Raw genomic sequence first — 23,707 nt, 5'->3', positions numbered from 1 at the left:
TTCTGTTTCTTGGATATAAATCTCCAACTTTTTCTTGTTGTGTTTGAAGTTGAGTCCAGTGTGTTTCCTCTACTGCAAAACCTCACCCATTGCTGTTTTTCCTACACCTATGGCAATAGTCCCCCTGAATCATGTTGGGCTTATTCTTTAGTAAGTGCCAGAATAATTTTTCTTTAGAAGTTCTTAACAAGGTAAAAGTGAGAGTGGCTTGGTCATGTCTGACTCTCCATGACCCAATGGACTACACAGTCCATGGAATTCTCCAGGCCAGAATACTAGAATACTGCAGTGGGTAGTTGTTCCCTTCTTCACGGGATTTTCCAAACCCAGGGACTGAAGCCAGGTCTCCTATATTGCAGGGGGATTCTTTACCACCTGAGCCACCAGGGAAGCCTCTCTTCAAACTCATTGCTTAGCTCTTAACCCCGGTGGCTCTTCAACTGCTGCACGGCAATCAGCTAGCTATTCTTGAGACTCATTAGATTTCCTTTCCTAAATTCATTTAAATCACCCTTCATACCTCAGCCAGTCTTTTCCTAATCCATTTATGTTGCAATTTATATTGAGACCTAAGCTTCACAAATTTTGCCTTGGATTTTTTATTAATCATCTTCTTTGCTTTGTTCAAATCAGAACTCAAATAAAGCCTGCAAAATGTTTGAGTGATATGTCTCTTTTTTTCCAAAATCATTTTTTAAATGAGATTTAACTCATGTACCTAATATGTCTTTTAAATATTTAAAAATCTGTATAGCAGTTCCTCCTTCCCCTTTATTTCATGCTGTTTGTTTTTTTTGAAGATTTCTCAATGTCTTGTAGATTTCTCAATTTCTGAATCCTTGTGGTATTATTAACATATTTCTCTCTTTTTTTCCCCCCGGAAATTGGTGGTAGTTTTCATAGTTTATACATAGGTTTCTTTCTTTTACTCTCTCCCTTCCTTTTTTTCTTTCTCTTCTGTCCTTCTTCTCTCTCTCTCCTCCTCCTTTTCTTTTCTCTTTCCTTCTTCCCCGACTCTTTTTCTTGTAGCTTAGTCACTTCTCCTCCAAGAACTATCTCTTTTTTTGCCTTCAGTGGTTGCTTCTTTTTCAGACACTTGTAGAATTTACCTATCACTTTATTTATCCATGAGATCATTTTCACTACTATTCCTAAAAAGTCAGGGACCCTATCCTGAGTACAGGGGATACAGGTGGCTCATTACTGCCGTTTCCCCCATAACTAGCACATAATGTGGCTGGCTCCACAAATAGTTGTTGGGATAAATGAGTATAAAGTATAAATCACACACCAGTTATCTGCCGCCTAACATTTGCCACCTTGGGTGTGGCTTCTCATTGTGCTACAAGCCCCAACTCAGCTCCTGAACTTTGAGCCTCTTGAGGGCAGGAAGTCAGATACATTCTTGTAGTCTGGGTACCTAACAGAATACCATGTTCATAACCAGTGCATTTTTACTTTGAACATTTTTAACAGTTACAGCAAAAAGAAAGAAAAAATTTGGTTCATATATCTGAAAAGTCCAAGGATATCTGATTTCAGATGTGGTTGGAATGGGGAGCGAAACGATGTTACTGTTATTTTCTGTTTCTCAATTTTGCTTGTTTCTGCTTCTTTTTGTTGATCTTGTCTCATTTTCTCTCATTTTTTATCAGCTTCACTGCTGATCAAAAATGGCCATTATTCTGTGACCATAAGTAATAAGCTCTAGGTTTCCTTACCTCCAGCACTATGCTTCCAAGAATCAGACAGTCTTCCCAAGATGCCCCAGAAGAAGAGTCTCAAGGAGGACTTCTAGTCACGGTAGGACACTGTGTCCATCCCTCCAGGAATCACCATGGCTAGGAAAATGGCCCCCCTGATGGGCCAGGAACAGTCTCATAGCTACTCCTACAGGGTGGCAGATGGCACTGTCATCAATAACCCAACCATAGGTGATGAAAAGAGTCATCTTCCTGGACCGAGTAGGATGAGATCAGAACAAAAAATGAAGGAGAAAAAAATAGCAGCTCTCTGTGTGTACCTCAGGGCAAGCTTACTTAGTTGGAGCTAAGTCCAGGTGTCTTAGCTTTCCTGACAGTTGATTGCCTTTTGGGTTAGATCCCTTAGGTCTAGCAGGTCACTGTGGGATATAATGACAAAATGGACTATTTCATTATAATTCAAAAAGACCCTTGATCCTTGGAAGAAAAGCTATGATCAACCTAGACAGCAAATTAAAAAGTAGAGACATTGCTTTGCCAACAAAGGTCTGTCTAGTCACAACTATGTTTTTCCAGTAGTCATGTATGGATGTGAGAGTTAGACTGTAAAGAAAGCTGAGCACCGAAGAATTGATGCTCTTGAACTGTGGTGTTGGAGAAGACTCTTGAGAGTCCCTTGGACTGCAAGGAGATCCAACCAATCTATTCTAAAGGAAATCAGTCCTGAATATTCATTGGAAGAACTGATGCTGAAGCTGAAACTCCAGTACTTTGGCCACCTGATGAGAACTGACTCACTAGAAAAGACCCTGATGCTGGGAAAGATTGAAGGTGGGAGGAGAAGGGGATGACAGAGGATGAGATGTTTGGATGGCATCACTGACTCAATGGACATAAGCTTGAGTAAGCTCCGGGAGCTGGTGATGGACAGGGAACTCTGGCGTGCTGCAGTCCATGGGGTTGCAGAGTCGGACATAACTGAGCAATAGAACTGAGCTGAACTGAACCCGAAGTCCTTGATAGCCTTTGAAGGTCAACGGACTAAAATTAGGCACAAGAATCTTGTTTTCATCTACATTTTCTGTGGAGCAGATCAGTGGCTTTCCTCATATTAAAAGGTTTCCAGTGAACCAAAAGATTAAGAAGATTCCAGTGTTTCTCAATACAGGTATGGATGATATTTAGATAAGAAAGTTTGTCATTGTGCAAGACATAAAGAGTCTCTAGCCCATACCCCTTAAATTCCTGTAACACCTCCATGTTATTATGATATTCATCCCCTTCTAGTAGTAGTAATGTTAGTTGCTCAGTCTTGTTCAATGCTTTGAGACCCCATGGACTGTAGCTCACTAGGCTCCTCTGTCCATGGGATTTTCCAGGAAAGAATACTGGAGTGGATTGCTATTCCCTTCTCCAGAGGATCTTCTCAACCCGGGGATCAAACCCGGGTCTCCTGCATTGCAGGCAGATTCTTTACCATTTGAGCTACAGGGAAGTGCATATTCCAGTCACCTATAGTTGAGAAACAAGATGAGATCACAAGTATAGTCTCAGTGTTTCTTGCATGTTTTACGTTTCCTCTTCTTTCTGGCAGAGAATAACTTTTTTCTTTTTTTAACTTTAATGTCTAATTTCCAGTAGTATCTATCATGGAATCTGGGATCCTATTTCACGAGCACAAAATGCCTATTTTCCACAGGAGTGTTTAGGTTCTGTAATATTTTACTGGTATGGACCTAATGTGATGTTTCATTCAAGGCGAACTAGCAAACAGCCAACTCCTGGAAGGTACCAGTCATTAGTCTAGCCTCCTTAGAATTTTCTCGCAGGATGATCATTTATTACTTTTGAAAGGACAAACTCACAAATGAAGTGTTAGTCTAAGAAATATCTTCAAGATCTGGCAAATAAAACAATGACCATTGAGCAGCATTTTTATAGATTACAGATCACTCTGTTGCATTTGACCTCGAAACATCTTCAAAAAACAGATTTTGCAATCTCCTCTTTTATAGTTGAAGAAATTAAGGCTTCTAGGAATCAAGTGACAAGCTCACGATTACACAGCACTTTAGAGAAGTACTCGGGATTTCAACTGTGGGTCGTAGAACTTTAAAAGCCACCCTCTAACTCTCTACTTCCTCCCTGATACCTCCAAACACTTTTAAAAAGAAAAATACCCTCCTGGAACTAATCAGAGGGAAAGACTGGAAGTTCAAATGAGCCCTAACAGTGTCTGTTAATCTGTTACCTAACTGAGTGCCGGGAAGCTGTGGTGGGGGTGGGGGGAGTTGACACTTGTACATTTTATGTGCCCTACAGCTTCACTCCTGTAAAGTTAGGACGATTTCATTTGAAGTCCCAGCCAACTGAGAAATTAAAAGCAGACAGTGACGACGCTGTTTTGTAACTTTGTGCCTTTTAAAATTAACTGCACCTTTCAAGTGCCGCTTTGGATTAGAAGTGGCTAATTCGATAAAGGAGAGAGTCATTCAGCTGGATGAAAAGTATTGTAAAAGCCCTGACTGAGTTAGTTACAGGAAAGGGACGCACAAGAACAGTACTATTTTACTTAGAGAGTGAAGGAAAGTTCCTCCACGCAGTTCCAAATCGAGGACAGGTTGATTTGTCGCAGCAGCGCTGTAATACATGTAGCCTAATATAAAGTCTGTTTAAGAGAGACTTGAAGGCTGAAACTTTCTAGTGCCAAAACCCTTTACTATTTTTTTTTTTTTAACAAGGACTTGGCGTGCCCTCGCGAATGTGTGAGCTTGGAGGAGTGATGGTAGGACAACACAGCTGAGACCATTGTTATTAATATTAAATGGTCAAGTCTGTACCCTTGAAGCTAGTGGAGAGAGAGAAGGGAGAGGAGCTGCTGACATTGACAATGAATCCAAACAGGAGTTGCACTAGCGGTGTCTACCACGTTGCCTCTGCCCTCGCATAGCCTTCTGGGAATTGTGGTTTTGTGGCGAGCAGCTCCCCTGGCAAGTCGGGTATACTCGGCCCGGCTGTGACTACAGATCCCAGACGGCGCCGGGCAGCCGCCCCTCCCGTCCCGGTTCGAGTGTAAACTCCCGGCGCCGGGGCGGGCGGCCGCGCGCGGGCCAGCGGGCTGAGCTCTGCAAGGCTTGGGGGCGCACCGCTCGGGGGACCCAGGCCCCGCCACCTCCACTCCGACCCCGGGCTCGGTTCTCACTTTGGAGCAGTGCGAGGACGGGAAGCTGGAGCCATGCAGTCGGAATCGGGGATCGTGCCGGATTTCGAAGTCGGGGAGGAGTTTCACGAAGAGCCCAAAACCTATTACGAACTCAAAAGTCAACCTTTGAAGAGCAGGTGAGTGGTGACAGCTGGAGGGAGGCGCGGCCCGCACCTGGGGGACCCGTTGCCGCCCACTCTGAGGCGAGGAAAGCAGCTGGCTCGGACTCTGGGACAAGGACCCCGTGCCCTTGCCCCGGGGCAGAGGGCGAACTGACCCCCGCAGTTGGGCGCCGGCCGGACGGGTGCACCAATGAGGGTCTCCGCCCGAGCGCATTTTAGGGGTGCGGCGGACAGCCCCGGACAGCCCCGGACAGCCCGCGAGGGCGAGGGGATCCCTCGGTTGGGGATACCAGCTGCGGAGAGCGGGTGGGGGCTGGGGAGTGCCCCGACGCGGAGGTGGGGGAGAAGGAGCGCCGGGCCGGGACGCGGTCAGTGTTAGTTTCGAGTGAACCCCTTTTCTGAAAATCCCAGCGTGCTGAGAACTTGGGGGAGGGAGAGCTTACGGTGGATCGAGCGCGACGTTAGAGACGAGCAATTAGCTCCTGTGTTGTTGGCGGCTTAGGAGTCGGGCCCCTCTGGGAAAACCGACCTCGGGCCGCCTCCAGGTGAGGTTTCCCGAGCCCCGCCCCTGACCTTCCCGGCCGCGGCACCCCTGTGCGGGAGGGGCGGGGTGCGAGGTGGGGGGGCGTGTCTCCTTGTCCAGGTGGAACTCCCGGGCTTTGGGGTCCCATTCAAGTGCAGGCCTTCCCTGGAGGGGGAAAAAAAAAACAACTTTGAGACGGAAATTTGGCGAGTGACCGCTGTTGGGCCGCGACATGTGTTTAATTCTCTGGGCACTTCTAAAACGGTTTGGGAGGAGAGTGAAGACACCTGCTGGTCTGGCGTCCCATCACCCCTAGTGCTCACTTCTTACGCTGCCTCCACTCCCACTTGTCCGTTGGAGCAGTTTGGTTGTCTTTCTTCCTCTCTGTCCTGTGGCCACTCAGGACATTTCCAGTGTTTACTAAGAGAGAGGTGGTCAGTTGAGGCGCTGAGAGTAGAGAGGGTTTAGTTCCATCCCTCAGTTCTGAGGTAGCATGAGGCTGGAACTAGAAGCTTCCGCAGTGCTTCTGCATCCGTTTCAAACCTTCCTGCCGGCCCCTCACTGTCGATAGTGTTTGGGTGAAGGGGCCTGGCTGGCAGAGGGGGAGAGGGTCCAGAAATCATGGTGAAGGAAGGACTGAATCCGGAGTGAAGGGATGTGATCATAGCTGCTGGGGCATGGGGGCATGTGCAGTTAGGTTCGTTTCCTTCAGGGCTGTGTCAGACTGTGAATCCACTTCGGAGAAGAAAATCTGCGGAGAGCACACCGACTGACGGGGTGGCTGAAGCAGCCTCTTGGCAGATGCTTCAGGGAGATTGGAAGGAAACCTCCTATGCAGTTAGTTGCCTAAAACCAGCCTTTAGTTAGTGGTTTCTCTTCATAATGGCTGTTTTGTGTGTGAGCCTAGATTGTGTGTGTTGGGGGTTGGGGGTGTGGAGTAATAGTGTGTAAAGGGTATTGTTGGTTATGCTCATTGGGGCTTTATCTGTATTCGGCTGAAGGGACCAGTGTTTTACCGAGCAGTCTCTGCTTTTGCTTCTATAAGCAAATGCTTACATGGCCAGAATGAGGGAGGGAGTGTGTGTGTGTGTGTGTGTGTGTGTGTGTGTGTAGTCCTGAAAGAAATGAATTAACCGGACTGTTTGGAACATTTTTGATGGTAGCTGATACATAACATTAAATAAATTTGAGAGAGTGAGGAAAATACCATCTGGAAAAACCCAAATGAATGCCATGAAACTCACGTTGGAGGATTTGGGGCCTGTTCTTTTTCAGAGTCGGCAAAAAAAAAAAAAAAGACTTGCAAGGGTTGAGCATCCTCAGGAGCTAGCTTGCACGTGTAAAAAAAATTTCGGGGACGTGGGAAGCACTGGTTTCACACGTTGAAGCTGGAAACAGGTGCAGGATGGAACCGGTGCACAGAGAAAGGCTAAATGAAAAAAGTTGTAAAACTTGTCTGTGGAGCAGACACATGCTCTTTGAAATAAACCAGTGAAATAAAATCTGTGAATAAATATATGGGGTTGGCAAAATTTCCCTATAGTACAGTTTTCCACAGTTTTCTGATGTATTGTCATCGACATCTGTTGTGTGACTTTGCAAGGGCTGCATGTTCAGGGCCTCCTCCTCGTGGCTTTTTGTCTTAAGTCGTTGCCTGGGCACCTCCCTTCTTGTAATCTTGGTTGGAAAAAGTTGAAATCAGAAGGGGAAGATGGCTGCAACGGCCTTGTCTATCAGATGTATTTTCTGGATTGTCTTTTGGAGGTGAAGATATCTCTAGAATCCTCCTGAAAAAGAAGACTGTTAATTGCTCAGTTGTGTCCAACTCTTTGCGACCCCATAGACTGTAGCCTGCCAGGCTCCTCTGTCCCTGGGATTCTCCAGACAAGAATACTGGAGTGGATTGCCATTCCCTTCTCCAGGGGCTCTTCCCAACCCAGGGATCCAACGTGGGTCTCCTGCATTACAGCCAGATTCTTTACCATCTGATCCACCAGGGATGCCCCTAGAATCTGCCTACTTGTCACCAACTCCTCTGCTCCCACTTTGGTTCAGACTGTCACCTGGCCTCGCTGGCTAATTTTCTCTTACCTGTTCTCCTGCCTTTTTCCTTGCTGACTCTCAGTGGATTTTTCAACACAGGAGCCACAATGTCTATGTTAAAACTGGTTTTCAACCTGAATGGTGGCTTGCCCCACTCGGGTCATTCAGCAATGTCTGGAGACATTTTTGGTTGCTACAATGGATGAGAGTTACTACTGGCCTCTAGTAAGTAGAGAATGGAAATGCTGCTGAACATTCTCCAGTGCTCAGGACAGTCTCACAATGAATTATCTGTACCCAGATTGTTACTGCTGAGGTTGAGAAACCTCATGGTAAATGTATCACATCATGTTCTCCCTTCAGAACCCTCCCTGGTATCAGTAAAACTCGAGACCCTTAAAGTGGTCCAAGGCAGACCACTTTATGGGTGGGCTCCCTGTCAGTGCTGACTGTGGGTCTCTTGTTGCTGTTCCCCTGGCTCCCTCTGCTGCAGCCAGCCTCCTCACCATTCCCGGAACACTCCAGACCTCTCCACCTCTGGCCCTTTGTAAGCTGCACTTGCTGGTGCCAGCAAGTGCACTTTCTGTCTTTGTCCGGAGAGCAGTAGCTCATTCCCTCCCCAGCTGACTTCTTGTCTTCCCTTAAATGTCATTCCTGCCTTGAGCACGCTCTGTGCTGTGGCTCTCTGTCTAAACTCTCAGTGTCCCTTGCCCTGCTCGGTTTTTCCCACAGTATTTACATTATGACCTAGTCTGTCATTTTCTAATGGGTTCCAGTTATGCTATGTTTCTCTGTACTAAATTGCAGGGTCCAAGGGGATAGGGATTTCTGGGTCTTCCTGGTTTACTGTGATGCCCCCAGGACCTAGAACAGAGTTTCATCATCAGTGCTGTTGACACTTTGGACTGGATAGGTCTTTGGTGTGGGTGCTGTCCTGGGCGTTGCAGGATGTTTAACAGCATCCCAGGCTTCTTCCTGCTCAAGGCCATAGCATCCCTCCTCAAGTTGTGACATCCAAAAATATGTCCAGATGCCACCAAATGTCCATGGGACACAGACTCACCCCTGTTGCAGATGAACAGGCCTAGAACAATGCCTGGCACAATAGTGTTTTGTTGTTTGACTATGTGTTGTTTTCTCCCTTTGTATTTCATTCTGGATGGGCCATTTGATTCTGGTTTTTGCATTTAAGGCTGCCTTCCTTTTAAAATAGGTATCCACCATGCTGTCTCCAAAGAGGAGTTTATATATTCTTCATCTGGACTAGGCTTAGATGTGCAAGTGTTTGATGAGGAAAGACAGTTTCATTCCTAACCCAGACCTCCTAGACTTTAGGAATGTGAAGCCAATGGATTTAGGTGATGGAACCCCACTTTGGTCACAATGACTGGAGAAGCTGTGTCATAGAGAGACACACACAAGAGAAAAGGGTCTCCTGAAGAAATGTTTGCAGTTTGGTTCCTCTCCAAAGGTTTTGGAAACCTTGGTGTATTCTCCTGGAAATGAGCCGCGAATGGTGGGTGGCAGAGGAAAGGTGCCAGATATGAGAGGATGAACCCAGATATCACACATGGGCACAGTCAGGTCAGGGTCAGATGTGGAGCCATTGAACCATCAGGGAAGGGACTCTCTGTAGGGCTTTAGGTCCCCCCAAAAATTTTTTTAAAAATATGTTAGCATCTTTCAGGTTCATAGTTCTTTTGTTTCATTTCAGTTCAGTTCAGTCGCTCAGTCGTGTCCGACTCTCTGCGACCCCATGAATCGCAGCATGCCAGGCCTCCCTGTCCATCACCAACTCCCGGAGTTCACGCAAACTCATGTCCATCGAGTTGGTGATGCCATCCAGCCATCTTATCCTCTGTCGTCCCCTTTTCCTCTGCCCCCAATCCCTCCCAGCATCAGAGTCTTTTCCAATGAGTCAACTCTTCGCATGAGGTGGCCAAAGTACTAGAGTTTCAGCTTTAGCATCATTCTTTCCAAAGAACACCCAGGGCTGATCTCCTTTAGAATGGACTGGTTGGATCTCCTTGCAGTCCAAGGGACTCTCACCTTGGTGCTAAATTCTGTGGCTTTGTAGCTGCTAATGCCCTTTTCCTAGACAGACTTCAGAATTTATTTAATCTAATTCCAGTTTCTCCTCTTCTCAAAGTTTTAATAATGGTTTAGATAATGGTTCTTTAACTTCCCACAAATTAGAAATGGGAATGAAAATGAGTATTAGGTTTATATTGGCAGGATGAGGTAGAGCAATGGTTCCCAGATGCTGATTCAGAGAGAGGTGTGTGAAATTGTTGCAGATTTGTATTCAGATGTGAAAGAAAAGATGGTTGTGTCCAACTCATGCTCACATGCATGAATTTCCATGTAAAGTCACCACCATTTCTTGGATTTAGTCTGAGATTTTTCCTGGGCTTCCCAGGTGGCACTAGTAGTAAAAAACCTGCCTGCCAAGGCAGGAGACAGAAGAGGTTCAATCCCAGAGTCAGGAAGATCCCCTGGAGGAGGGCATGACAACCCACTCTAGTATTCTTTCCTGGAGAGGCTCCTTTCCTGGACAGAGGAGCCTGGGGGGCTACAGTTCATAGGGTCACAAAGAGTCGGATACGACTGAAGCGACCTTGCATGCACCCACATCTTCCTATTAAAAATACCCTTTCATTTATAAAATGAGATGAATGATTGTTCATTCTTGGCAAGACGGAACTGTCCATTTTATATTGATTTCGGAAAGTTTTCTTGATTTTTCTTTCTGTCTGATCTGTAGAGAATTACTTTACATGGAGATTTAAGAGGATTGTTCTGTCATTTCTGTCTGTCCCTAACAAGCTGAGTGACCTTGGGGGGGCTGGATGACCTCTCAACTCAGTTTCTTCATCTGGCAACTGAGGGGCCTGCCTCCTAAGGGTCTTAAGGACATTAATTGTGACTTTGACTATGGAAAAGTATTAGCATGATGCTGGGCACATATTTAGTGCTCAGTAAATGTTAGCAGATGTTCTTGTTACTTCTCTATTACTTAGTAGTGAGTCCTGACCTTCCAGAATGTGTTTGCATTTGGTTGACTCTGGCTTTGTTCTCTAAGGCCAGCGTTGTTATGCAATAAAATTAGCCCAAGTTTAGTAAAATCTTTTTGCTTCCCCCCCTAATGAGGTGCTGCAGATAAATCTTTTGTGTTTTATAATTTTGATGCAGTCCTTATTGTTTCTTTATGCTGGTTAAAAAAAAAATAGAACATCTGTGGCATCATCACATACATACAGATTCATATTCTACACATATATATTGAGTACCTGCAAATTCATACCGATGAATGCTATTAACATTTACTGAGGCCGCACTGTGTGCCAGCCCCTGTCCTAAGTGGTTTTACATGTGTTAACTTGCACAACCTGCTTGAGATGATAATAATAAATAAGAGCAATAATGTTGTGGTTATAATTTTAAAAACAAGTAACATGCAGTGCTTACTACATGCCAGGAATGATTCTGGGTATTTTACTTCTGTGAACTCAGTTAAGTCTCACTTCTACCTTGGGTGCTTGTATTTTTGCTGTTGACATTTTAAGAGAAGGAAACCAAGGCATCATGATTAGATGGGCCTGGTTCTGGCTCTGGTCCTGTGTTCCAGTGCACTAGTCTGGGCTGCCCTGTGAAAGGCACGGGGCCTGCCTGTGCTGCGCCTTCTCCAAAACTCGCCTCTGTAATGGGAGGGAAGGGAACACACAGATCCAGCCAAACATACAGGACGGAGTGTGATAATCAGGGGCATGAGCCATGGGAACGTAATAGAGGAAGGGAAACCGGGGTGGAGTTTTGTCAGTAAATACGGGGATTCGATTTTGGCATTGAATGTCAAGCAATACTCAAAGCATAGTTCTTTATAACATTAAATAAAATGTTACATGCCTTAAGGCATGATCTTTTTTTTTTTTTTTTTTTTTGATATGAACCGTTTTTAAAGTCTTTATTGAATTTGTTATAATACTGCTTCCATCTTAGCTCCCCGTTCAGGGATTAAACTCGCACCCTCTGCATTGGAAGCATGGAGTCTTAACCACTGCACCCCCAGATACATTCCTGCCTTTATACTTCTCACCAGAGTCCCAGCTCTTCCTCTTGTTCTGTGGTCACCTGGGGTGGCAGAGAATGGATGCACATAGACAGGTTCAGAAGTGGCCATGCTTAATTAATCACAGTGCCCGCGGCTTTGCCACTTAACTGATGTGTCTGTGTTCACAGCTGGACTCTTAGCCTCCTGGACTCTCAATTTCTTTACCTGTGAAGTGGAGTCTACAGAAGTGTCCTCTTAGGATTGGTGGAAATTTTAAAACTGAGATAACATGTGTAAATGTGCTTTGTAGCGTGCCTAGCACATGCTAGTAATATCAATTCCTTCTCTTCTCTTTTACCATGATTGCAATGTTCCCCCTCCACATCACAACACTAAGACAAGTGCAGAATTATGTATCTGAAGCAAAATAGGCAAGATTGAAGTACGTTAACCTGGCAGATGTTCAGATCTTATTATGCAGATTGCTTGTGTGGTATGATTAGATGGAAAACTTGATTAAAGTGGGATTCTAAGTGTTGGTTTTGTGTGTTATTAGAGATTTCCTTTTCCTGAGTACTGCTATTTATAGAATTATTTAAGTGTGTGTATGTGTGTGTGTGTTTAATTCCCTTTGAGTTCTGCAGTGCCGTTTGCACAGGCTGATGTTTATATCTGCTCCAGTTGTGCAAGAAGTGGAAAATATCCTTTTTTTAGAACAGGTCACATGTGCTTACTGTCAGGAATAGGACCTCAGTGTAAAAAAATGTATCTTGGGACAAATCAAAGTTACTAAATTTCCTCTTCCAACTGCTTTGTTTCAGAACTGGCAGTATTAGGATAAATAATAGGAGAAAATTTTGGCTAAATTGTGTTTTTTTGGTCATTTTTCAAGGACGGTAAGCAAGAGTTTCATTTGTTTTGTGTGTGTGTTTTAAGTATAAAATGTACTTTGCTGTTAGGTCTGTCTCATCAAAGTAAATTATAAAAATATGTTTGACTCATCTCCAAATATGCATTATTTGGAGAAAACAGTCAGGAAGGCGGGTCAGAGATAGTCAGTGTAGTTGCCCCAAGCTTTTCATATTGTAAAGACAAATGTAGCGTTTATAAGGAGGTTTTTGTGAGTCTGGTGAACAGTGTGTACTTGAGGGCTAGGAATTATAGCAAGCCATGAAGGCTGCATCTTTCCTGAGCCAGCTGAGGGCGAGAGGACCAGCAGGCAGATCTGGGATCTCTGTTGAAACACCCACACCCTATTTCTGTTCCTAAGGACTGGGGACCAGGCCCCTTGTGTCTCTAGGTCTGGTCTTAAATGTGGCTACCTTCTTTCTTTGCTGCATCTTCCTTCCTGTGGCCTTTCATGCATGCTGTGAAGGTTAAAGACACACACCTTTGGAGTGTTCGCACAGAGGTTGAACCAGGGCAGGCTGAGAGGAATGCAGTGCTTCAGGAAGTAGAGACAATGGTGAGAGAAAGACCCACTAGGAAATAAATGATACCCCAAAGTCATGAGCCCCCGTTGTCCTCCCCAGGTCATTTCTCAAATGTCACTCAGTCGCTTTCAGCAAAGGCAGTATAACTTTGGGGTCAGAGGGACATGGATTTGTTTTTTTTTTTTTCTTTTCTGTACCTACCCCATTTCTCTCCTTCCTTACAACACTTATTTATTAAGTGCTTATCGTATGACAGCTCTTTGCTGGTGTAGGGAATCAAAAGTAGAATCAGATAAACTAGATGGTGCTGTCATCTTGGAGGTGGGAGATATAAACTGATAATGAAGCAAATAGATGAATAAGACAAGTTTTCATGCTAGGAAAATGAAATAGAATGTTATTGATAGAGAGTGCCTGGGAAAGAAGGTGCTTTATTGGATGGGTCTTTAGAAATGACCTCATAGAGGAAGTGATTTTTGAGGCACCAAATGTCTGGGTTAAAAGCGCAGATCTTGCCGCTGCCATTCGCTAGCTGTGTGACTTTGGACAAGCTCACCAACCTCTCTTGAGTTCCCTCCTCTGTAAGATGGAGTGATAACTACTTTGCAAGGCTGCTGTGAAGATGAAAGGTAATGCATGAAAAGAGTTACTAAATGAACAGTGGAGAAAGACATGCAGGCATTAATCTTCACTGTAAATAAGTGTTTATAACTTAGTCTTAAATGTTTTTCTAATGTCCAGGGAGTCAGAGATTTATGCTTGTCTTTACAAATCTACCCCCGGACTAAACGTGGCGATGGGTCTTGGTATTTTTATTATCCTTCCTTTCTTCCAGGATCGTCTTACTTGAATGGTCCCCTTGCTCATTTCACTTTTGTTGCATTGAGATCATTCTGGTCTGGCCATACTTCCTTTATGTTTAGTTTAGGAACAGTTTTTGGCTGCATCTTTGGTGCAAAGGAGAGGGCCGAGTCACCTAGGATTAAAAAGTAAAGCCTGAGATCGATTTCAGCAAATACACATGCCCACCACAAAGAAATGACCCACGTAGAACTCCTGACTCCCAGGGCTGTTTTCAGCCCCTGGGTCACACGCTTCCTGTCTACACTGATGTGAAAATGTCAGTGTTCCTGCAGAAAGTAAAAGAAGAAGCCTCTCCTCCCACACACCACTTCTAGCTTCCATCAGAGTTGACATCCATAGGCAATGGCGTGTTTTAATTCACTCCGTTACGAAAGAAATCTTCAAAGCATTCAAATGTCAGTAACTGTGTTCTTTGATTCAAGTGTCCACGGGAAAAAGGTCTTGGGTTGTGTGGGAGCAAATATTTTAAATCCAAACGTGGTAAGTTGAAATTTTAGGGAAGGCACTGGTAAAATCGTGTCTTTCTATAAGAAAATTGTGGGCTATTGAGCAATTTCAGGAAGGCTTCTGTGGCCTGCGCCCTTGCCACCCCCACCCCCGAGTGGGAGAACTTGCTGACACATTGACACACATTCCCCTACTTTCCCGCAAGGTCAAGAGCCGATGGGAAGGGTGGTCGTCCCCACTGATGGGACCGTGTGTAGCTTTTGTAGGATAGGTTTTCTTTCTGGGAAGCTTAACTTGCTTCCATGGGAAGAAGATTTGAAGCAGAGAAAAGTTATTGAGCCCCGTGGTTGAGGTTGTATGTCAGATCAGGATAAAATAGACAGGAATGCTGTACTTACTTCGGTACCTTTTCTGTGATATGTTCCTGAATATTAACTGGTCCTAAAAAAGCATGCTTTTCAAAACATACATTTTATTTTTATAACTGGAGATTGGAAACTTGATGAAGGGAAAAGCACACAGAAAACATAAGGATGATTTTCCTGTTTAACTTGGAACCTAGTGCAATCTCTATAAAGTCTACCTGGGCACCTCAGTGAGATGTGGCCACCTTGTTCCTCTTGCCTGAACCTAAACAGTTGGAGGTGGTATTCACAGGCACTCCAATATTGTAACAATCCCTTCTCTGTCAAGAGGACTGAGTATACTTCTGTTTAATTTTTTTTTGCATTTGAAATCTTTTAGCAAAAAATGAAAAGGTCTTATTTTGGGGTCAGTTTGCTCTCTGTAAACTGCAAATAACTTGAGAAATAACTCAAACTCAAATAACTCATAAGTCTCAAATAACTGTATAACTTGAGAAAATTGGCATCTCAGCCAATAGAACCCTTTGCAACAAATTTATAATAACTTGGGGCAGAGAATGACTGTGAATAAGCATAATGACTGTGAATAAACATTAAAATAGTATTGGCCAGTTAGGATCATTTCCTTTTAAGGGAAAAGGATGACACCAACTATGCATTCTTGAAAAGTCTGTTCATTTTTCAAGGTAGAGTTTACAATAGCTTATGTAAAAGAGCCTCTAAAAATATAAACAGCTGGCACGATTCCTGGTGACATTCCAAATAAAAGTTTGCCCATTTGCTCCAAAGAAGCATGGTTAGAGAGTAACCTGTGAGAGAAACTGGCCCCTGGCTTGTGGTGTATGGGACAATCGGTGGTAGACTTTTTGGAACCACATCTTGCATCACCTTGGCATGGTCATTTATCCACTGGTGTTTAGGTAAATAAACACTAATCACATCTTATCTAGATGAAGGCTAGAGGTATAAATGCTAAATGACGGGGTCGTGAAATGCAACTCTGTCGATATTGATAGCATGTGGATGCTTTATATCACTGCTGATTTAGAAGCGAATGAGAGAATTTGATGCTGTTTGCTTGGTCATAGTATCGCAGTTGCTAAAATGCATACTTTAATGGCAAGGGGCTGAATGGCAAGAGCAATTAATTGGGATTTGTTTCTGGAGTCAGTGATACACATGTCACTCTGCTGGCCGAGGTATCCCTCTTTCTCACTCTTGGTTTCATACACCTGTCATCTTTCTAATCAGATTTCAGTGGCAGCCAGCTCCCTTGTCCTCATGTGTTTCCCCTAATGGGCACCTTTATTTTGCCTGCCCATAGTCACTTTTCCAAATTCTTGTAACAGCCCCTTCCCACGTGCTTAGCCTGCATGCTTGAGTTTCATGGCTTTGGGGTGGAGAAATCGATACAGGCTCGCCTCTCTTCTGTATCACAGGGATCAGTTTCAGGGAGTTACATGTGAAAGTGAAAGTGAAGTCTCTCAGTCGTGTGCGACTCTTTGCGACCCCATGGACTGTAGCCTACCAGGCTTTTCAGTCCATGAGATTTTTCAGGCAAGAGTACTGGAGTGGGTTGCCATTGCTTTCTCCAGGGAATCTTCCCGACCCAGGGATCGAAACCGGGTCTCCTGCATTGTAGGCAGACGCTTTACCTTCTGAGCCACCAGGGAAGCCTAACGTAATGAATCCCAGGATTTGCTTGGGTGCTCACAGAGAGTCTCCTTTTATTTCCATTGATCTTGAACTTGGGAAGGTTGTTGTGTTTTAGAATGAAGCCCTAACTTGGAGGCAGGGAAAACTAAGTCCTTCTTTTGGGTTAATGTTGGTTGCTATAACGAAGTGGCAGATGATAATCATATAAGTAGTAGTTCCTGGTAGGCAGACAGCTTTCCTCCATGTGACAAATCAAGAACCCAGGCTCCTTCCATCTTCTGGTTCTGTCATTGCCTAGAACCCTGGCATCTTTTGTGTCTGGTGGTGGAAAGGAAGAGGAGAAGGCGTAAGTTAAGTCCCAAAGTGACAGGCATCACTTCTGCTCAGATTCTCTGGCAAGGTCCAGTTTCATATCTAGGTCTGGATGCTGGGGTGGGAACTGGGAAAGAGAGACCCCAGCTGAGCAGCAAAATCTCTAACTTAGAAAGGAGAACCCACTTTTGGTGGATAGCTAGCCATCATCACCATGGTCCTAGTAGGAAGGTTTTGGCTTCTGAATCGAGTTGTGCCTATCTTTGCTTAGGTTTATCCTTGGTCTTTTCTATTATTTTATTTTATATCTTCTTTTTCTGATTAAACGTGGTTAATTTAAATTTTCTGTCACTCCAATGGGGGCCACCCGCGCTGATCCATTGTCTGGGCCCCACCTCTCTGTATTGATTGCTTCCTATTTCCAGTTCACTGATTAAAATCACCACCCCATTTCCTAACAACAACAGTACATCCACCACTACCACCATCACCTTAGTGCAATCATTTTCAAAATATGGCCTCCAGACCAACAGTTTCAGTGTCCCTTAGTAACTTGTTCGAAATGCTTATTTGCAGCCCCTACCCACGACCTTCTGAATCAGAAACTGTGGCTGGGGAGTCCCAGCAGTCTGTGTCTTTCAGTAAGTCCCCCAGGACATGCTGATGTGCACACACTTCCCTAATGCTTTTACCATAAGTCCTGTGTCTCCACATAGGAAAAATACCCTGGATTGGAATATATTTTGTTAAAAAAAAAAAAAATAGGGTGTTGCTTGTTATGGTCAGGCTAGAGAGGGTCATTGATAATAATCACATACTGATTTTAAAAAAAGAAAAAAGGAAAATTCCCTCTAGAATGTTAGTGATCACATGTATATCAGTGAAACCTGGTAGGGTGCTGGGTTGTCCAGATGTGAACTCTGAGTGACTTGGAGTTAACCTGGCTGTGCTTCCATAAGGAGCCCTCTCCCAGGTCTCAGAGGGCTGTAGTTTATCGGAGATTTGCAAAGTGTGAAACTTGAAGCACACTGCAGTCACTTGACTGAATGATTTGGTTGAGAAACAGTGATGGTGGTTTTGAGTGTGCCCGCATGACCAAATTGTTTTCCACAGAACTTCTGCTGAATAAAATTTGAAATACGACTGTCAGCCTGTTTTCCTGTTGTAATGAATTCCAGACAGTTTGTAGAATGTGGGAGCTTCCAAAACAGAGGGGCGGGGTGACTGCGACCAGGCAGCCTCTGTTTAGTCGCATGTTAGGGTGTCCCGACATAACAGATTGTCCCCCTCATTCTGAATCTCACCAGGCCATCCTTCTCTCTAGAGGAGAGGGCATGGTAAGGCCAGTGTTATGTCAAACAAGCAGGGCCTATAGGGTAGATCTGGACTTTTTACTTACCAAGAAATTCAACCTCTTCTTATTTTTAATCCACTTAAACCCAAGCATTCTGATTCTTTTGTTTTTTTTCTTTTGCTGCATGCTGACCTTCTCCAGACAAAAAGCCCTGATGCTTTTTTGGCAAAGAATCTCTTCTTATTGTAAACTGGTTAAGAGCTGTAAACAGTCAGAGAAGTCTAGAGTTCTAGGTTCAACCTTCAGAGTAAGAAGGATTTTTAACTTAAATTTCAGTTTGACCAGCTACTACTGTTTTTTCCTCTTTGAACAAGTTATTCCTGTAGCCTCTCTTTCAACAGAGGACTAAGTGGGGTGAGTGGATAATAGTATGATCTAAGTTGTAGGATAATTGAGTGAATTACAAAGAAATACTTGACTTAATTCCCCAGCCCAAAGCCTGTGCTCAGTAACCAGGCTCTCACTGTGATTCCATCTTTGTCCACAGCACCAGCAGGGTGCAATGCAATGAATTTTTGACTTGAAATGAATTTTTAGTTTGAGACACTGCACTAAGATAAAATGACTCAAAAGCAATGAGCAGGAAAACAAGAGGGTTCACAGAACAGAAGGGGAGTGGGGCTAGATTATCTCTTGGTTAGATGATCCAGAACCATCATTCCAACCCAGGCCAACTCTAGCCAGATTCTTCTGTAGGGTTCTTCTGCCTTTTTTTGCTCTTCGGAGTCTTGTATTGGCTTGACCCTGGGCTTCTGAATCTACTAACCCCGTGATTCTCAAAAGTGAAAAATTAAAAATGTTAGTCTCTCAGTCATGTCCAACTCTTTGCGACCCCATGAACTTTAGCCCACCAGGCTCCTCTGTCCATGGGATTCTCTAGGCAAGAATATTGGAGTTGTAGCCATTTCTTGCTCCAGGGGATCTTCCCGAGCCAGGGATTGAACCCTGGTCTCCTGCATTGCAGGCAGATTCTTTCCTGTCTGAGCCACCAGGGATTAGCATGAGGAACTTTGGGAGTAGATGCAGGTTGAACAGTGGTAAACTCCGGGATGCCTCACAGAGAGGTATTTAAAGACAGCACGTGCTATTTACGGATTAGGGATTACTTTTGTTGCCAGAACAATCTTTGTCTTTATCAACATGTTTCCTTTCATCGTAATGATAGGCCAGCGAGGTGGAGGAATAAATAATGAGGTGCACTAACTTAGGTTTCACAACGCTGTGTAGGGCAGCAGCCGAACTCCACGGTTGTGTCCACACGGGCGGCTGTCATTCCTCACTGTCACGTTTCGACTTGGCCTGTAGTGAGTTCCTGCTTTAGCTTTTCACATTTCACAAGACAGCCTCGTTATACAGTTACCTTTATCCAGTAAAAGCTGTAATACCTCATGTTCTCAAATTTCAATATCTTTGTATCTTTCACTCCTCTAGAATTTTTTCTGTCCTAGTAGCACCACGTAGCTATTTTAGAGACTAAATATCCACACCAACATGATAGCTTGCTTTTCTTTTCTTTTTTCCAGCTTTATTGCAGTGTGATTGACAAATAAGAATTTTATATATTTCAGGTGTATAATATGATGCTTTGGTCTGTGTATACATTGTGGAACAATCAACCACGGTCAAATGACACGCTTTGCTTGAGCCTCACAGAGTTTCTCCCCCAAACTTGTGGCTAAACCAACCACTGGGAAGCAGAAAGGGAGATTAGTTTGAAGAACTTCCATCTTTCTCTGGAGGAGAATCACCATTATCTCGTCCACATAAGTGGATGCCTTCATCAGTTACAGCTTAGACTTGTTACCTGGGTAACGAGGGTCCCGGCTTCATTGGCTGGCTGGGAAGGTTTGGTGAGGCAGTGAGAGTGCTTACCTGTAGTAAAGGCGCAGTGGATGCTGGCTGTACCTGCTGCTGTACCTGCATTACTGTTACTCTCTGCCTCCTGCTCCACCCAAGTGCTGCTACTGGTGTCATTGCCATTATAATTTAGGAGTTTACACAGGAAACAAAGAAGTGGTTCATCTGTATGGGTGCTGCTGACACTACCATCGTTTTGTCACCATTAAGCACATACAGTCAGTTTGCATGTGTTTGGGATTCTTGCAGTGAGTTTTCAAACCTAGACTTGCATTTGGTTGTCACCCAACAGTCTTTTCGATCCCTTACCCCAGCTATTGTGTGTGTGCAGAGGAATGGGAATTAGTTTGATTCTCAATCAGTGGGAGACATTTCCTACCAGAAACCAGACATATATTCATACAAACACATATGGAATTCTCAAGGCAGCATTTTTCAGGGTATTTGCAGCCTTTTTGTGGTATTGTCTAGACTGTTTGAAATTTGGTTCTCTGCTCAACAGTCCCTTTCCTGAATTTTATAAAGAAACAGGGAAAATGACAGTTTCTCTCTTTCCATATAATTGAAATCCACCCCCCCCCCCCCCGCACCACATCCATATTCACACCCCCACAGAAGTGAAAGAGGTGGTGAGTTGGATACTTGAGGGTGAGATCCAGTGTGTTTGGGGAATTCCTGAGCATAGCACAGGATGAAGCCTGAGAAGGATGGCCAGAAACTGCCCAGCCTGATGGATTTCTGAGCGCCTCATTTTAGTGAGCGAACAGGATGAATCGGCTGTGTAGGCTGGAGTGGAAAATGAAGACACGCATAACTAAAGGGAAGAGGAAATGGGCAAGGCAGTTTGGGGAGTTTTCAGAGTACATTTATGTCTTGGGTGTCTCAACAGATGGACGTGAAGAGATCTAACTCTTCCTCTATTTTCTTAGAGTCATGGTTTGGGAATGATTTGGAAGATCCTTGGGCAAATTTTCCTTTCCCATGAGGTAAAATGATATTCAGTAAATATTTATTGAGTCCACTGTGGAGTCTAGAGATGATGGTGAACAAAGAGGGTCAACCTTAAACTGCTGTTGCTTTTGGCACATGCGTGGCTGCCCAGGGCTAACACGGAAGCCACAGCAGATCATCCTGGGCCAGAGGATCCCTTCCTGGTGGGGAAGAAAGGAGTGTACTTGGACTCAGTTACCCTGTGAAAGAAATATGCATAAGTGAGATATTTATTAAAGGAGAGTAGTGTGTTTGGGGCTTTTCAGGTGGCTCAGTGGTAAAGAGTCTGCCTGCCCCTGCAGGAGATGCAACAGATGTAGGTTTGATCCCTGGGTCGGGAAGAGCCCCTGGAGAAGGAAATGGCAACCCACTCCAGTATTCTTGCCTGGAAAAATCCCGTGGACAGAGAAGCCTGGCAGGCTACAGTCCATGGGGTTGCAAGGAGTTGGACGTGACTGAGCAACTGAGAACACACACACACAATATGTTATTTAATCCAATATATCCAATTATTACCAAGTCAAAATGTAGTCAGTATAAATATTATTATTTTTGATTGAGGGTGTAATTGACTTATAACATTATATTAGTTTCAGGTATATAATGTAATGATTCGATAATTGTGTATATTGGAAAATGACCACCACAAGAAATCTAGTTAATATCCATCACTATACATAGTTACAAAATTTTTTTTTCTAAAAATTTTTTTCTTGTGATTAGAAGTTTTTAAAGATTTATTCTCTTAGCAACTTTTAAATACACAATACAGTATTTTTTGTTTTTTTTCTAATTTTTATTTAAAAATTAATTAAAATTGAAGTATAGTTGATTTACAATATTAAATTAGTTTCAAGTATACAGCATTATGATTTATTATTTTTGCAGGTTATACTCCATTAAAAGTTATTATAAGATAATGGCTATAGTTCCCTGTGGTATGCAGTATATCCTTGTTGCTTATTATAATACAGTATTAACTTTAGTCACCATGTTGTACATTCCATTCCATGACTTACTTATCTTACAACTGGAATTTTTTTCTCTTTGACTACCTTCACTCTTTTTGCCCACCCCCACAACCCCTGTGTCTGGCAATCAACATTCTGTTTTCTGTATCTGAAGACACCCCCCCCCCCTTTAAGGTTCTTTATGTAAGTGAGATCATAGATAATGTAAGAGATCATGTATAGTGTAAGTGAGAAACATATTTTAAACTGATTTCACTGAAGACAGCCTTTAGCTGTCACCTTGTTTGAAGCCCTTATTTAAAAAAGGACGTGTATTTTAAGAAATCAAGCATCTTCTACCTAAAAATATGTTGATAGGAAATATTTATTTTATTTCTGTCAGTCGTCACCTGAAAGAGGCCCCACAAAACATGTAACTTGTAAATTCCCTGGGCACCTACAGAATAGTGAATGTCCAATAACAATTTCTTGAATAAAGAACGACCAATATAAATGGGCTTCCCTGGTGGCTCAGATAGTAAAGAATCTATGTGCAATATAGGAGATCCAGGTTTGATCCCTAGGTCGGCAAGATCCCCTGGAGAAGGGAATGGCAATCCACTCCAGAGCATAGCCAAAAAGAAAAAAAAAGATAGATTCATTAACAGAGGAGCCTGACACGCTATAGTCTGTGGGGTTGCAAGAGTCGGACATGACTTAGTGACTAAACCATAGCATTGAACTAAGGGCTAACAGAGTCATGTCTGAAATGAGATTATCTAATACCTGTGCTTTCTCCATAAGATACCTCACAGTCTTCTCATTCTCAGCACCACTAGAGGACACCTCGGCACTAGCAGGGGCTTCCCTGGTGGTTCAGACGGTAAAGAATCTGCCTGCAGTGTGGGAGACCGGGGTTCAATCACTGGGTTGGGAAGATCCCATGGAATAGGAAATGGCAACCCCCTCCAGTATTCCTGCCTGGAAAAATCCCAGGACAGAGGAACCTGGTGGGCTACTGTCCATAAGTCACAAGAGTTGGACACAACCGAGGGATTAAACCACCACGAGACTTGGGGGTTGTTGGTAAAGTTACCAACAGAAAACAAAAGAATGCAAATAGCGTAGTGCTGAATGAACCCCACCCCCACCCCAAGACACTTGTGAAAACTGAACCGAGGAGGCCGAGTGTTGCCTTGTTTGACCTCAGTTGGAAATGCATGTGTGCGTGACTCAGATTTCTCACTTCTCTGTCCACAAATGACTGTAAAAATGCTGCAAATATTAATTTTGGGGTTACAAGTAAGTTTTTGTGAGTCGGTAAATTTGCAAATAGGGAATCCGTGAATGATGAGGAGTGGTTGTATTAAAAACTGTTTTCTAGTGGTTCTTTCTCTGATCTAAAAAGCATCTCACTGGGGGACATATTTTTAAACACTGTCTGCTCTGAAATTGTTGTGGACTAAACTTGAAGCCACAATAATGAAACTTTTCCAGGCACCTGATCTTCTCTTTTTATGAGTTTATTTACAATAAAAATGGTTTATCACTTCCAGATCTTTAAAGTTGGGTGGGGCTGTTCAGATATATATTTTGATATAATTTATTTTGATATAATTTCTGTTGTTCTTTAGAAGATGAAGAGTGAGAATAGGGACCAGGGAAAAGAGTACAGAACAATGGTGGCGACCACTGCTACAGAATCCAGCCGAAGGCAATAAGATGGCTTAGAAATTCTGCAGGCAGTTTTTGAAGTAACCAAGCTCAGTTTAGTCATGGCCTAGAAGATAAAGGTGATGCTTTTGACTTCCCAGTGTATTGAAAATTAGCATATT

At 43.7% G+C, this 23,707-nt stretch overlaps 1 protein-coding gene across 4 annotated transcripts in view; it reads left to right on the top strand.

The window, feature by feature from the left end:
- The first annotated feature begins 4,938 nt into the window (after positions 1-4,938).
- MITF (melanocyte inducing transcription factor) overlaps positions 4,939-23,707 on the top strand; it is a 224,419-nt gene continuing 205,650 nt past the window's right edge. For all 4 annotated transcript variants that reach the window (XM_068981587.1, XM_068981588.1, XM_068981585.1 and 1 more), the window contains exon 1: positions 4,939-5,042. In XM_068981587.1, the coding sequence (XP_068837688.1) occupies positions 4,939-5,042 (104 nt within the window). The remainder of the gene's footprint in view (positions 5,043-23,707) is intronic.

Source organism: Capricornis sumatraensis, chromosome 10, assembly GCF_032405125.1.
Source record: "Capricornis sumatraensis isolate serow.1 chromosome 10, serow.2, whole genome shotgun sequence".
NCBI lineage: Eukaryota > Metazoa > Chordata > Mammalia > Artiodactyla > Bovidae > Capricornis > Capricornis sumatraensis.
Note: the sequence above shows the minus strand (reverse complement) of the source record. Positions and strands in the feature narration are given on the sequence as shown.